We start from the raw sequence: 13,081 nt of genomic DNA on the forward strand, positions 1-13,081 counted from the left end.
AGGACGAGGCGCTCTCGAGTTCGCTACAACTATTTCCTCGTTTCAATTTGCTACAATATACTCCTATTCGATCAATTCTAAACTATATTATGGTTGACCTATAAAGTATTTTTTATGCATCTATAAAAATGGTAGTTCACAAGGTTCAGAACAGTAACTTTGAGGATACAATAGAAACTAGGGAACAGGGGAAGACCATTGAAAACTTAAAACCACTTGTTAAGCAACCTATTGAAAGATGTCCTGATGAAATCCGAGTACAACAAACTCGTTCAATCAGAGACTTAGTAGAAATAGCATCAGAAAAGTTTCGTAAAGATGGACTTAAGAGTATACGAGTAAGAGCAAGTGGAAGAGCAATTCCAAATGCAATAGCTGTCTGTGAAATTGTTAAAAGAAGGATTCCAAACTTACATCAACAGACAGATATATCCTTGCAAAGTATTCCACATGAATTGATTCAGAAAACTGGTGACTCCCTAGATGACGTTACAACCAAGATTATCAATAGATCTGTGGCATGCATTGAAATAACACTAAGCACCTTTGCACTTGATAAAGAAAATCCTGGGTATCAACAACCTATTGACCAATCGTTTGTTAAAGAAGCTGTTTTAGATGCAGTTCAAAGTAATAACTTAAACAAGAAGGTTTCATCAAGGTATGCAAGACGCCGATATAGTAAGAATATTGTAGATAGGATAGAGCAGAGCATTGTTTGAATATTATTACTGTATATTAATACCTACCATATCAAATTACATTGTTTCTAACAAGGAATCCATAAATAGGAATTTAATATTTATGTGGAAATACACAAGATTTAGAAAATGTAAGATTTAGAACACAGTGATTTATTTAGAGACTAGGGATCTCCTCAAAAGTGACATTAAAGTTATAACTTCTCTGTATAATTCACCTCCAAATTAACATATAGGTATAGTGATATGAGGAGTTAGAACTTCCATATTTGAACAGTCAACAAAACCTCCAGGTAGTGGAAGAGCAGGTTGTCTCTTTGTAACTGGAGAAGGTAGGCCTGCTAAATGAGCTTCATGTCTAGAGTTATCATTTTCCTGGACTCTCTTTAAGAAGTCCTCATTACAACGACTCTTCCTAATATGTTCAATGCGTACATTTATTCTCTTTGCAATTTTGCGATTTCCAACTACTTTATTGATAATAACACCAACTGCACGAGGAGTCACATTGTAAATAATCCCAGTCCTTCCATGGTAAAAATGATATGGCATGCCTTTGTGAATAGATGAATCAACAACGATGTCTACATAGTCACCAACACGTACTGAGCTTAAATATCTAGAGAGTAAAGGAACACCCTTTTGGCGAAACCCCTTAGAGAATTTTGAACGAGTTCTTGCACGATAGCCGAAAGAATGAGGCATAACTTGTTGCTTCTCAATTCACAAAATAATTTTAGGTAGTATTATACTTTAAAGTCTTATTTAGTAAAAGCCCACCTAATAGAGACGCTGAGACACCCAAAATAGTAGAAAATAGTATAAAGGCGCACAAGATTATACAGTTAGCAATTCCGCTACTTTGTTCCATAAGCGGTGTCAAATAAGCCATTTTTACCGCCCTATATGTCTAATTGAAAGTATGCTACAGGAGATGTATATTACTGTCTAGGTCTAATATATTACTTATATTTAAATCTAAATACTCAATTATTATTATCACTTAATATTGCGATAACTCGGGGAGTTGAGCGCTAATTCGAGATCTATTTCTTTTTGTATACATTACTAAGTATTAATACTACATGCAATTACTTTAGATTTAACCTGGTTTCATAACTAAAAAATATTAAATAGTAACGAATAATATGGGTGATAGCGTCTTTGTTCATGAAGGTTACAATTTTGAGATGAGGAGAAAGGCCTCATTCTCAAAGCTAACTGGTGCTGTTCCTAGAGGAATGATTGGTATGTATCAAGATGATTTTGATCCGTCTGCTGATTCAAGAAGAGAAAAGTTATGGCGTTTGATGGAGATCTATTTACCAACTGATAGTGAATCTATCCAAAAATCAATTGTTAATCATGTTGAGTATACATTAGCATGTACAAGATTTAATTTTGATGATAATGCTGCTTATAGAGCGACAGCATTCAGCATTAGAGATAGGCTCATTGAAAATTTAAATGATACCAATGAATATTTTACTGAAACAGACTGCAAACGATGTTATTACCTCAGCTTAGAATTTTTACTGGGACGGGCAATGCAGAATGCATTAGTAAACTTAGATATTGAGGATAACTATAAAAAGTCATTATTTGGTTTGGGATATAATTTGGAGAATTTATATGAAAACGAACATGATGCTGCATTGGGAAATGGTGGGTTAGGTCGCTTAGCAGCCTGTTTTCTTGATTCTCTTGCAACAAAGAATTTCGCTGGGTGGGGTTATGGAATTCGTTATACATATGGAATATTTGAACAAAAAATTGTACAAGGTCGCCAATTTGAATATCCTGATTATTGGTTAGTACAATCAAATCCATGGGAGATAGAGAGACAAGATGTGACATATGGGGTGAGATTTTATGGAAAAGTTCGTGAATTTGAAGAACATGGGAAGAAAAAGTATCGATGGGTAGATGGTGAAGTGATTCAAGCAGTCGCATATGATAATCCAATACCAGGGTTCGATACATATAATTGCATAAATCTGCGTCTTTGGAAAGCAACACCCTCAAAAGAGTTTGATTTTTCAGCTTTTAATGAAGGTAAATATGTCGATGCAGTATGCGGACGTCAAAGAGCAGATTATATTACAGCTGTGTTATACCCAAATGATAATACGGACCAGGGTAAAGAGCTACGACTAAAACAACAATACTTTTTTGTATGTGCGACTATGCAAGATATATTACGCAGATTCAAGAAGACTGGATCAGTTAACTGGAAAGACCTACCAAAAAAGGTATCTTGTCAATTAAATGATACTCATCCAACAATAGCAATTGCAGAAATGATGCGCATACTGATAGATGTTGAGGATTTAGAATGGGATTTTGCATGGGATATTACATGCCAATGCTTTAATTATACAAACCATACAGTTTTACCTGAAGCTTTAGAAAAGTGGAGTGCTGCGTTAATAAATCGTCTATTACCTAGACATTTGATGATTATTAATGAAATAAATCATAGATTTTTGAATGATGTACGTAATGTTATGGGCGATGGTCCATGGATATCAAAGATGTCCATTTATGAGGAAGGTTGGGATAAGAAAATCCGTATGGCAAATTTAGCTGTAATAGGAAGTGCTAAAGTTAATGGAGTTGCTGTTCTGCATACTGAGATTGTTAAAAAAGACCTTTTCTCTGATTTCGTAGAATATTATTCTAGAAAAGGTATTTCAGACAAATTTGTCAATATTACCAATGGGGTAACACCTAGAAGATGGATTAATTGTGCAAATCCTGAATTATCGCACTTAATATCAAGTTGGCTTGGATCTGATAGCTGGTTAACAAATTTCGATATGATACAGAGTTTACAAAACAATATTGATGATGAAGGGTTACAGAAAGAGTGGGCTGAAGTAAAGTTACATAACAAACAGAGACTTGCAAGATGGGTTGAGGTTAATACTGGATATAAAGTAGATACGAATATGCTATTTGATATACAAGTTAAAAGGATTCATGAATACAAACGGCAATTACTTAATGTATTTTATATTATTCATAGATACTTAACGCTAAAGAGACTTTCTACTAATGAAAGGAAAAAAGTAGTTCCCAGGTGCTGCTTTTTTGGTGGAAAAGCTGCACCTGGATATGCAGTCGCAAAATCAGCAATTAAAATGATAAATAACCTTTCAGTTGTGATCAACAATGATCCTGATACCAAGGAATACCTAATGTGTATATTTTTACCGAATTATAATGTGAGTAATGCTCAGATTATTATTCCAGCCTCTGATATTTCTCAACATATATCAACTGCCGGAACAGAAGCCTCTGGTACAAGTAATATGAAGTTTGTCATGAATGGAGGTTTAATACTAGGGACTTTGGATGGCGCAAATGTGGAAATTAAAGAAGAATGTGGAGATGATACTATGTTTATATTTGGTGCACTAGAGCATCAAGTATCTGAAATCAGAGCACAGGCAGCAAATGGTAACTACCACATTGATGAAAGATTACAAGAAGTTTTTAACTTCATACGAACTGGGGGGATAATGCTTGGAGATGGGAAAGCTCAAGGTGAATTTTGCGATATAATTGACAGAATATCCTCTAATGGCAATGGATATGTTGGAGATCACTATTTATTGTGCTATGATTTCCCGTTATATTGTAAGGCACAAGAGAAAGTTGATGAGGCCTACAAGAACAAAAAAGAATGGATAAAGACCTGTATAAAAGCTACATCATCTATGGGGAAATTCTCTACTGACAGGACAATTGAGGAGTATGCAACTTTAATATGGGGGCTAGAGCCATGTGAAAGGCCAGCTCCAGAATCATGTCATAGGCTATCTATCTGTTCTCAGTCATCAGATCGAACTACTACTAAAAAATAATTTCATTTTAAGAACCAGTTTTACTATTGAATTTTATTATGTTCATACCTAGTAGATAAACTTTTGATTGAATAGAATACTAAATTCTTTTTGATTATTGAAACTTTTGATTGTCAACAGATTTATTTATAGATCTAATTATGAGCCTCTGACGCGCCTTTTTTACGACCACTCTATCCGCCTCTTTTTTTCACATGTAGTATGATAGTATTTCCTAGTATTTGACAGAAACTTCGAATGGGGAGACCTTTATATAAAAACACTTATAAAAAGATAGCTAGTTTAAAATCTAACCGGAGGATTTGTTATGATATAATTTCTACCCTCTACTTTGCAACTATATGGTTGTGGATGTTTCTTGATTGTGGGCCGAATTATATCAGTTTCTTCTACTACCTTACAAATTGGGGATGGACTTTAGTGCTAATATTTTTTATCAGTGCAACTGCAATTGACCTCTTAAGATTTAAAGAACAGCATGTGCCTCTTCTTTTGATAAATATATGTTTACTTGTACGTGAATTAGGGATTTCACTAGAAAGTGTAATAGTTCCATTCTTCTGGATGATTGTTTATCCAAAAGAACCATGGAGATCTATATTATGGGAGATTCAAATGCATGGTGTAGGTCTAGTATATCTGTGTTTCGACTATATAATAAGAATATCAATATTTTCTTCATTATCAAAAAGAAGTCTTTTCATTGTATCAATTCTATATATTCTAGTGAACTGCTATGTTGTCGTTAAATTGGGAGTAACAATATACCCTGGAATTACATATAATACTTGGGAATCGTGGATTGTCGTGAGTATAGCTATAATTCTCGTTTTAGTAGCTCATCAAGTAGCTTCACTAATTACTATATGCATGCTCATCAAGAATAGTATTTTCAAGTCACACGAAGAAGCTCCCTTAGTAGTAAAGTGTACTCGATTGTTTCAGAAGGCAAATGAACTTCGCAAGAAAGAAATCTTGAGGCGAAGATTTGGTTCAATTCTTATATATAGTAAAGATACCCCAAATAAAAGAGATTCTAGAGAAGACTACTATAAATAGTTGAACAGTTCTATATAATTACATTAGACCAATTTATTTTCTAAAGCGAAGGGATAATCAGATTTCAACAATACCCTCTGAAAACAAACTTATTAATGCTTGTTTATAGCGGTTTTCTATATGAGCGGTTTTTGTTATTGGAACAGAGACGCTTATGAGTAAATTATAGAATAGTCGAGACAGACAATTCACTAATACATTTTGAGTATTAAGAAAGCATAGAGGCAAGTGCAGAAAATGAGTGGTTTGAATCTGAATGAGGACGCTATTGAAGTTGCTCGTCAGAAGTTGCGTGAGAGATTTGGTGCTGCTACCCAAGTAGGAGGCAAAGGTACTGCTAGGAGGAAAAAGCGTGCTCAGAAGCCGGCAGGTGGCATGGATTTGAAGAAATTCCAAACAATAACTAACCGTTTTAGATGCCAGACATTTCCGGCTATTGGTGACATAACTATGATGAGAAGTGATGGTACTTGCCTGCACTTCGTAAATCCGAAGTTGCAAGCATCTGTTGCATCAAATACATACATTATTAGTGGAAATGGACAAGAAAAGAAAATTGGAGACTTACCAAGACAAGTAAATCAGATGGATTTAAGTGCATTCCTAAATGATCCGAAATTCCGAAGATTATTACAAGATTCACAATCTGGCAATGCACCGAATTTACAATCTAACGAAGAGGATGATATTCCTGATGTTGTAGAGAATTTCGAAGAAATTGAATAGAATAGCTTGAGGCAATCATTATCCTCTAATATGATATTAAGAATAGTGTCATAATTACTAGTTCTTAGCTTAGAATGTGTTGATATGTAGTAATCACTAGTATATTATTATTATCTATTTGACCTATATCCTAATTCAATTATTAGTAATTGTATGAATTGCTATATATATCTTGCAATAATAGTAACTTCCTTAAAATAGGGTAGTAGTTTGGGTGTATATACCATTTATTTATTTCCTTTACTCCCTATACTTCTTGATAAAAGTTTTATTTGCTCATTTACAGATATAGCAGTTCCAGCTATTAAAGACTCAATTTGTTTAATGCTAACCACTTTTTTACCCTGAAAATAAGTAGTTTGATGGTCTAGATAAATAAATAAATAAATAAATAAATAAATAATACCTTACCTTTCTAACTTTCTTATTACCACTTTTCAAGTATGAATTTTTTGAAAAAGCTGGTTTGTTATGTCTTTTAGTACATTTCGATGCTGAAACTTTCTTTTTTATTTGTCCTTGAGTCATTTCGAGATTGTTTAAAGCTAAAAAAGTGAGTAGCGGTAAGTCAAGGTTATTTTAGCTAAGGGTAGGCAAAGTCGGTACAGTCTGGTATTAATGTATGATTGCAAGTGCAGTGATATTGATGAATTAGAATTACTGAGTTCTCTTAAGTTTAGAGTTTATAATAATGCTCATAAATTTAAAGAGAGTAATTATTGGAAATATGTTTCAAGAAATATTGATACTATGAAGGAAAATCTATGGAATCAATTACCACAAGGTGATATAAATCATCCATCATCTATATATAGATATGTATTATGTGCAATTGGTATTGGTAGCTTTGAAGGTATGTATTCTAGTAGCTCACCATCAATATATCAATTATCAGCAATTATTGCTCTTCATAATCACTTCCAATTTGAAAGTATCTATATTTGTGATCCAGCATTTACATTTCTTGATTGTGACTTAATTTTTGAAATATTTGCAAATGAAAAAGTTCATGTTGAAGTATTTAGTGGATCAGATATTAGTATTCCACTGAATAAAATATCACAATTTTCTATTAGCTACAAATTACCTGGAAATTTTCCAACGCGAGTTTTCCTCTTTATGCCACATTGTGATAGGTGTGTATTTGGAATGGTTTTCTACTACTTTCTTTATGGAGATGGTTTAAATGGAAACATTAGTATGGATCAAATAATGTTATGGGGTAATAATCTCTTCTCATTTTTAGTAGATACGCAAAGAAATTCAAACACAAACTGTGAGTTTTGTAATGTCCTCAAATTAGTCCTTGATAAAATAGATATAATTAATTATAGCAATATTCCTGATCATTTTGAAAACTTTAATTATGCTTTCCATGACTTAGGTATATTTGGATTTCTTAATTTTAAGGATAATTTGTTTAAGTGATAGTGTATTTATGTTTTTTATTTGTAACGGAATCAAGAACCCATTCTAAATAATCCTTATTACCATCTGTGATAACTGTAGCTATAATTTCTGGTACATCATAAGAATGCAGCTCCTTTATTCTTTCTGTAAGTGTTAAAATTAAGTCTTTAGAAGTTTTTATAATTATTATCACTTCATCACTCTTTAAAACTTCTCCTTTCCATCTGTATACACTTTTCACTGGTTGAATTATTGATGCACAAGCACACAACTCCTCTGCAACCAACTTTAAGGATATTGACTCAGCCTCTTCATTCGATTTAGCTGATACTAAAACAATTACAACTCGATTTACTTCTATAGATGACTCCTGCATAATTATAATATTACTACAAATCTCTATGAAAATAAAAAATTGCTACTAATTTCAGTGCTTGTACAGGATTTAAATTCCAATAATTGGCGCAGCTAGACAAACTTTATTTAGTTCCCCATATCCCTTTTAACTATTGTAACTAATTACATTAATATTTCCTACTCAAAAAGGGGAGTATTAGCAGTCAAATGTCTCGTCATCGTATGTTATTTTATTTGTGTTAATTATATCTGTATTATACCTTTTTTACTTTTCTTTCTAGATCCTGACTTGGTTATGTGCAGAAAGCAACCTGGGATACACATTGGTCGCTTATGTGAAAAATGTGATGGCAGATGTCCTATTTGTGATTCACTTGTTAACCCTTCTACAATTGTTAGAATATGTGATGAATGCAACTACGGCTCACTACAGGTAAGCTAGATCGAGATGTGCGAAGATCAATCTAAAATCCACTTCCTCTTTGAATATTTTATTTAGGGGAGATGTATAATATGTGGATCTATTGGGATGTCAGATGCCTATTATTGCAAAGAATGTACAATGTGCGAAAAAGATAGAGATGGTTGTCCTAAGATTGTAAATTTAGGGACTACAAAGACAGACTTAATTTATCAACAAAGAAAAAGTGTTAACAAATAGATAATATTACTTTGATAATGAAAAGAAAATTAGTTACTTAGTATATAATAATCTCTATATCCTAATTGAATTACTTAGAAATTGGGGAAAATGTCTTGTCTCTTTACTGAATTTCACCTTTACAATATAATCCTGTTTTTAGTTGTAACTTTGAGAAGTATCCAATGAGGGTACCGACAGTCTTGATGGTAGCTGAAAAGCCCTCTATTGCTGAAACAGTTGCAAAGGTACTGTCAAATGGTAATTTAAATACAAGACAATGTAAGACTCCTGTGCATGAATATACGGCCTATTTTCAGCATAAAAGAGCACTTTTTAAAGTTACTTCAGTTTCTGGGCATGTATTTGAAACAGATTTCCCTTCAAAATACAGTAATTGGGAATCAATTGATCCAGTTGATCTCTTTGATCTCCCTACTGTAAAAAATGAATCATCTTCTAAGATGATAGCACATCTCTTAAGGGAAGCGAAGAACTGTGATTTCTTAGTTCTTTGGCTAGATTGTGATAGGGAAGGAGAAAACATATGTTTTGAAGTAATTAGTGTTGTTAAAGATGTTATGGCTAAAGGAAGAAATGAATCTCTTTGGATATTTAGAGCTAGATTTTCATCTGTTGCACCCAAAGATGTGATTGAAGCTATGAACAACCTTAAATCACCAAATAAAGATGAAGCTGATGCTGTGGATGCACGTCAAGAATTAGATTTAAAAATTGGTGTTGCATTTTCGAGGTTTCAGACAACTTATTTAAAGACGAAATATGGAGACTTTAATAATTCAATTCTATCTTATGGACCATGTCAAACTCCAACATTGTTCTTTGTTGTTCAAAGAAGGGACGAAATTTTAGGTTTTGCTTCTGAGAAGTTCTATTACCTAACTGTAACAATTGAGTATAAAGATATAATTCTTTCTCCAACTTGGGAGAGGAAGAAGATATTTGATTTACAGAGTATACAATGCCTTTATAACACTGTCAATTCTACCTATCCTATAATTGCTAAGGTTATTGATATAAAGAAGAAAGCTGATAGAATTAGCAGACCACTACCACTAAACACTGTTCAAATGCTCAAACTAGCCTCAAATATACTTGGTATTAGTCCTTTTCAAGCAATGAGTATTGCAGAAAAGTTGTATTTGTCGGGGTTCATAACCTATCCTAGAACAGAAACAACAAAATATCCAAAATCATTTGATACGAAAGAAGCTGCTTCGGTAAGTAATTTTTTTATAACATTAAATTTTTATTGTGAAATATTATTGTTGTGGATTACTTTTTAGATTCATAAGGATCATCCATTATGGGGTCAATATACATGTGATATCCTAGCTGGAAATTACACTAATCCACGTCAAGATGGCATAGATGTAGGTGATCACCCACCTATAGTACCAATATGCAGTGTTACATCTAATGACTTAGCAGGTGATAGTTGGCGTTTATATGAATTGATAACTCGCCATTTTTTAGCAACTATATCTCCTGATATTAAATTTATAAATGAATTTGTCATATTTGATATAAATGGTGAGAAATTTATTCTTCAAGGAAGGAGAATTAATGAATATGGATTTTCTATAATAGATAAGAACAAGAATATAGATTCGATATCTATCCCAGAATTAGATTTAGGTATGAAGTTGAATTTAAAGTCTATTGAGATATGTAATGGTGAAACTAAACCTCCTCCACTACTTAGTGAAGGTAATTTACTTTCACTTATGGAAAAGAATGGTATTGGAACAGATGCATCAATGCCTGTACATATTCAAAAATTAATTGAAAGAAAGTATGTAAATATTATTGATGGAAGAAAATTAGAGCCTACAAGGCTTGGAAATGCGCTAATTCATGGTTATATGAATATAGATATAGAACTAGTTTATCCAATGATAAGAAGTGAAATGGAAAGATACATCAGTCTAATTTCACAAGGAAAGGCTAATGCAAGAAATGTACTTAAACATACTCTTGCAATCTTTAAACTAAAGTTTTTATTTTTTGTAAAGAATATTGCTTCTTTTGAATCATTGTTTCAACTCAGTTTCACTAATTTGTCAAGTAGTGGTACACGTCTAAGTAGATGTGGACAGTGTAAACGATACATGACTTATATTTCTAATACTAATCCCCCAAAATTATATTGCTCTTTTTGTGAGATAAATTTAAAATTACCAAGCGGTGGTAGCTTAAAACTTTACAAAGAGCTCAAATGTCCTCTAGATGACTACGAACTCCTAGTATTTAATAGCTTAAGAACCAAGAAGAATATGATACTGTGCCCAAGATGTTATAATGATCCACCCTTTGACAGTGCTATTCAAAACACTCTTTGTAAAGAGTGTCCCCATCCAACTTGTCCATACTCCTATAATTCATCTTTTATAATGTACTGCCCAATAGAAAAGTGTAAAGATGGAGTATTGACCTTGGATTTGAGTTCAGCACCTAATTGGAGAATCGACTGCTCCAACTGCAATCTTGTACTAAAATTTAGAGAGAAGCATTGTCATAAAGTTTCAACAACCAACGATTATTGTAATAACTGTGGAACTAGAATATTATTAGTAAATTTGAATAGTCCTAAAGAGTCAATAATAGGTTGTCCAATTTGCCTTGAAAGAATAAATGAACTTATTGAAGCTGAAGAAAACTCAGTATCTAGGATAACAATACGCCCTAAATTTAGGGGAAGTAAAAAAAAGACGTAAGGACAAGTTAAGAAAGTAAAATATTTGGTTCTTGATTTATAATATATAAATTGAGCGAAATATAACATTTATAAAGTAAAGTGATCTCCTAATTCTCTCTTAAACTCGATTGGGACTTTTTGACAAAATCTGGTAAATTACAGTATTCTGCAACAGACTTCTTCCCACTCTTGTGATACAAATTTATTGTATTAATAAGAACATCACTACTAATTCCATCTCTTATAGATTCAAAAACTCTATTTACTGTATTTATATCATTTGGAGTATTTTTATCCGTTCTAATTCTCTCTACTACCCATCCACCTTGTACTGCAATTAATGGTTCACCCCAAGCAATTGCACCATTGTGAGTCTTTGTAGGTTTGTAATAGACAACATTTGGATCATAGAAACATTCAAGTATTTGACCAGATGTTCTATAAACTCTAAATTCATCTATTAGATATTGATACAAAGGACCCACTGGAGCACAAAAGCAATTAACACTAGCTCTAACACCACGTATTCCAACTAATAATTCCAAAAATATAGGGGAGTCATATTCATCTGATTCAGAGTAAAACATAGCAGCAAAATCAGCAGTATTCAAGTGTGGTGGTTTCCACTTTAGTAGTTGTGGGCAGGTTCCAGGAATATAAGGTAGGTGAAGAGGGGTGAATATAATTCCATCTGATAAATGAGGTAGACGTTGTGAGAAGTTTAAAATAGCAGGCACATCGGTAACTTCAAAAAAATCCTTAATATATATTTCAAATGGGTCACTTTTAATTTGTTTCATTTCACCAAAAAATTTTTTTATTATTCTGTCATATAATATTTTTGGTTTGATCACCTTTAAATAAGCATTTTTTAACCTTTCCAAAAGTGGTAGTAATTTTATAGTCTCATCTCTTTCAATTGAAATACAATCATATACCAAATATCTTAAAATTGTGAATTTCTGGTTGTCAATAGAAAATGTATCCTTAACTAATTCTCCATCCAATAAGGTATTCTGTTGAAAATATGTCAGATGTTGCTCATTATTTGGATTTAAATTAACCATTTCTTTATTTAAAGAAGAAAAGTTAAGATCTTTTGTATTATCATCTTCCGTTACAGAAGTCTCATTATTAGTTATAAAGTGCTCTTGGACACTTACTATTGTAAACCAATAGGTACTTGGCAAAGTCATATTAACAACATTTACTTGTTGATTACGATCAATTAAGAAAACCCGTCGACTAGCTGCATAAAGTAATAGGCGAATACCGTCAGTTTTTTCGCAGGCAACATATGTATTTCTACCAATACAAGATTCAAGCTTTTGTTGGTTCAGTGAAACTGGTTGGGAACCTGGGAAAGTATCTTGTCTCCAACCACAATAGTTTCGAACCTTTTTTAATATTTCATTTTTTTGGATACCTGTAATATACGATAATTTTAATTAGTTATAAATATTCAGCTGTTTTTTGTAACTTACCTTCATCTAATACGAAACCTGGAATAGATATGTTTAAGGTTTCATCCATTAATGTAGGGCTATTTATAAGTAATGAATAATCTCAAGAAATTGCCTAAAAAATTCAGCCTTTGCAT

The 13,081-nt window shown here is 32.6% G+C and overlaps 11 protein-coding genes across 11 annotated transcripts; 7 read left to right on the plus strand and 4 right to left on the minus strand.

The window, feature by feature from the left end:
* Window positions 1-128: 128 nt before the first annotated feature.
* cand_005850 (uncharacterized protein) lies at window positions 129-722 on the plus strand (the record flags this gene model as incomplete). The annotated part of the gene is made up of 1 exon (XM_067210826.1): window positions 129-722. The coding sequence occupies one exon, from the start codon at window positions 129-131 to the stop codon at window positions 720-722; it is 594 nt and encodes a 197-aa protein (XP_067068033.1).
* Window positions 723-926: 204 nt separating this feature from the next.
* Window positions 927-1,406, minus strand: cand_005860 (60s ribosomal protein L21; the record flags this gene model as incomplete). Its single annotated transcript, XM_067210827.1, has 1 exon — window positions 927-1,406. The coding sequence occupies one exon, from the start codon at window positions 1,404-1,406 to the stop codon at window positions 927-929; it is 480 nt and encodes a 159-aa protein (XP_067068034.1).
* A 443-nt stretch (window positions 1,407-1,849) lies between these two features.
* cand_005870 (glycogen phosphorylase) lies at window positions 1,850-4,570 on the plus strand (the record flags this gene model as incomplete). The annotated part of the gene is made up of 1 exon (XM_067210828.1): window positions 1,850-4,570. The coding sequence occupies one exon, from the start codon at window positions 1,850-1,852 to the stop codon at window positions 4,568-4,570; it is 2,721 nt and encodes a 906-aa protein (XP_067068035.1).
* A 237-nt stretch (window positions 4,571-4,807) lies between these two features.
* cand_005880 (uncharacterized protein) lies at window positions 4,808-5,629 on the plus strand (the record flags this gene model as incomplete). Its single annotated transcript, XM_067210829.1, has 1 exon — window positions 4,808-5,629. The coding sequence occupies one exon, from the start codon at window positions 4,808-4,810 to the stop codon at window positions 5,627-5,629; it is 822 nt and encodes a 273-aa protein (XP_067068036.1).
* Window positions 5,630-5,866: 237 nt separating this feature from the next.
* cand_005890 (NAC domain-containing protein) lies at window positions 5,867-6,355 on the plus strand (the record flags this gene model as incomplete). Its single annotated transcript, XM_067210830.1, has 1 exon — window positions 5,867-6,355. The coding sequence occupies one exon, from the start codon at window positions 5,867-5,869 to the stop codon at window positions 6,353-6,355; it is 489 nt and encodes a 162-aa protein (XP_067068037.1).
* A 227-nt stretch (window positions 6,356-6,582) lies between these two features.
* cand_005900 (uncharacterized protein) lies at window positions 6,583-6,883 on the minus strand (the record flags this gene model as incomplete). Its single annotated transcript, XM_067210831.1, has 2 exons — window positions 6,583-6,699; window positions 6,767-6,883. 2 exons carry the CDS (start codon window positions 6,881-6,883, stop codon window positions 6,583-6,585), a joined length of 234 nt encoding a protein of 77 aa, XP_067068038.1.
* A 90-nt stretch (window positions 6,884-6,973) lies between these two features.
* cand_005910 (uncharacterized protein) lies at window positions 6,974-7,783 on the plus strand (the record flags this gene model as incomplete). The annotated part of the gene is made up of 1 exon (XM_067210832.1): window positions 6,974-7,783. The coding sequence occupies one exon, from the start codon at window positions 6,974-6,976 to the stop codon at window positions 7,781-7,783; it is 810 nt and encodes a 269-aa protein (XP_067068039.1).
* cand_005920 (1 divalent ion tolerance protein) lies at window positions 7,776-8,141 on the minus strand (the record flags this gene model as incomplete). Its single annotated transcript, XM_067210833.1, has 1 exon — window positions 7,776-8,141. The coding sequence occupies one exon, from the start codon at window positions 8,139-8,141 to the stop codon at window positions 7,776-7,778; it is 366 nt and encodes a 121-aa protein (XP_067068040.1).
* Window positions 8,142-8,329: 188 nt separating this feature from the next.
* Window positions 8,330-8,783, plus strand: cand_005930 (PHD finger-like domain-containing protein 5A; the record flags this gene model as incomplete). Its single annotated transcript, XM_067210834.1, has 3 exons — window positions 8,330-8,342; window positions 8,404-8,555; window positions 8,622-8,783. The coding sequence occupies 3 exons, from the start codon at window positions 8,330-8,332 to the stop codon at window positions 8,781-8,783; spliced, it is 327 nt and encodes a 108-aa protein (XP_067068041.1).
* A 185-nt stretch (window positions 8,784-8,968) lies between these two features.
* On the plus strand, window positions 8,969-11,500 carry cand_005940 (DNA topoisomerase family protein; the record flags this gene model as incomplete). The annotated part of the gene is made up of 2 exons (XM_067210835.1): window positions 8,969-10,003; window positions 10,070-11,500. The coding sequence occupies 2 exons, from the start codon at window positions 8,969-8,971 to the stop codon at window positions 11,498-11,500; spliced, it is 2,466 nt and encodes an 821-aa protein (XP_067068042.1).
* An 88-nt stretch (window positions 11,501-11,588) lies between these two features.
* Window positions 11,589-13,014, minus strand: cand_005950 (mRNA capping enzyme; the record flags this gene model as incomplete). The annotated part of the gene is made up of 2 exons (XM_067210836.1): window positions 11,589-12,907; window positions 12,966-13,014. The coding sequence occupies 2 exons, from the start codon at window positions 13,012-13,014 to the stop codon at window positions 11,589-11,591; spliced, it is 1,368 nt and encodes a 455-aa protein (XP_067068043.1).
* Between the last annotated feature and the right edge of the window lie 67 nt (window positions 13,015-13,081).

This window comes from Cryptosporidium andersoni (genome assembly GCF_001865355.1).
Source record: "Cryptosporidium andersoni isolate 30847 chromosome Unknown contig_28, whole genome shotgun sequence".
NCBI lineage: Eukaryota > Apicomplexa > Conoidasida > Eucoccidiorida > Cryptosporidiidae > Cryptosporidium > Cryptosporidium andersoni.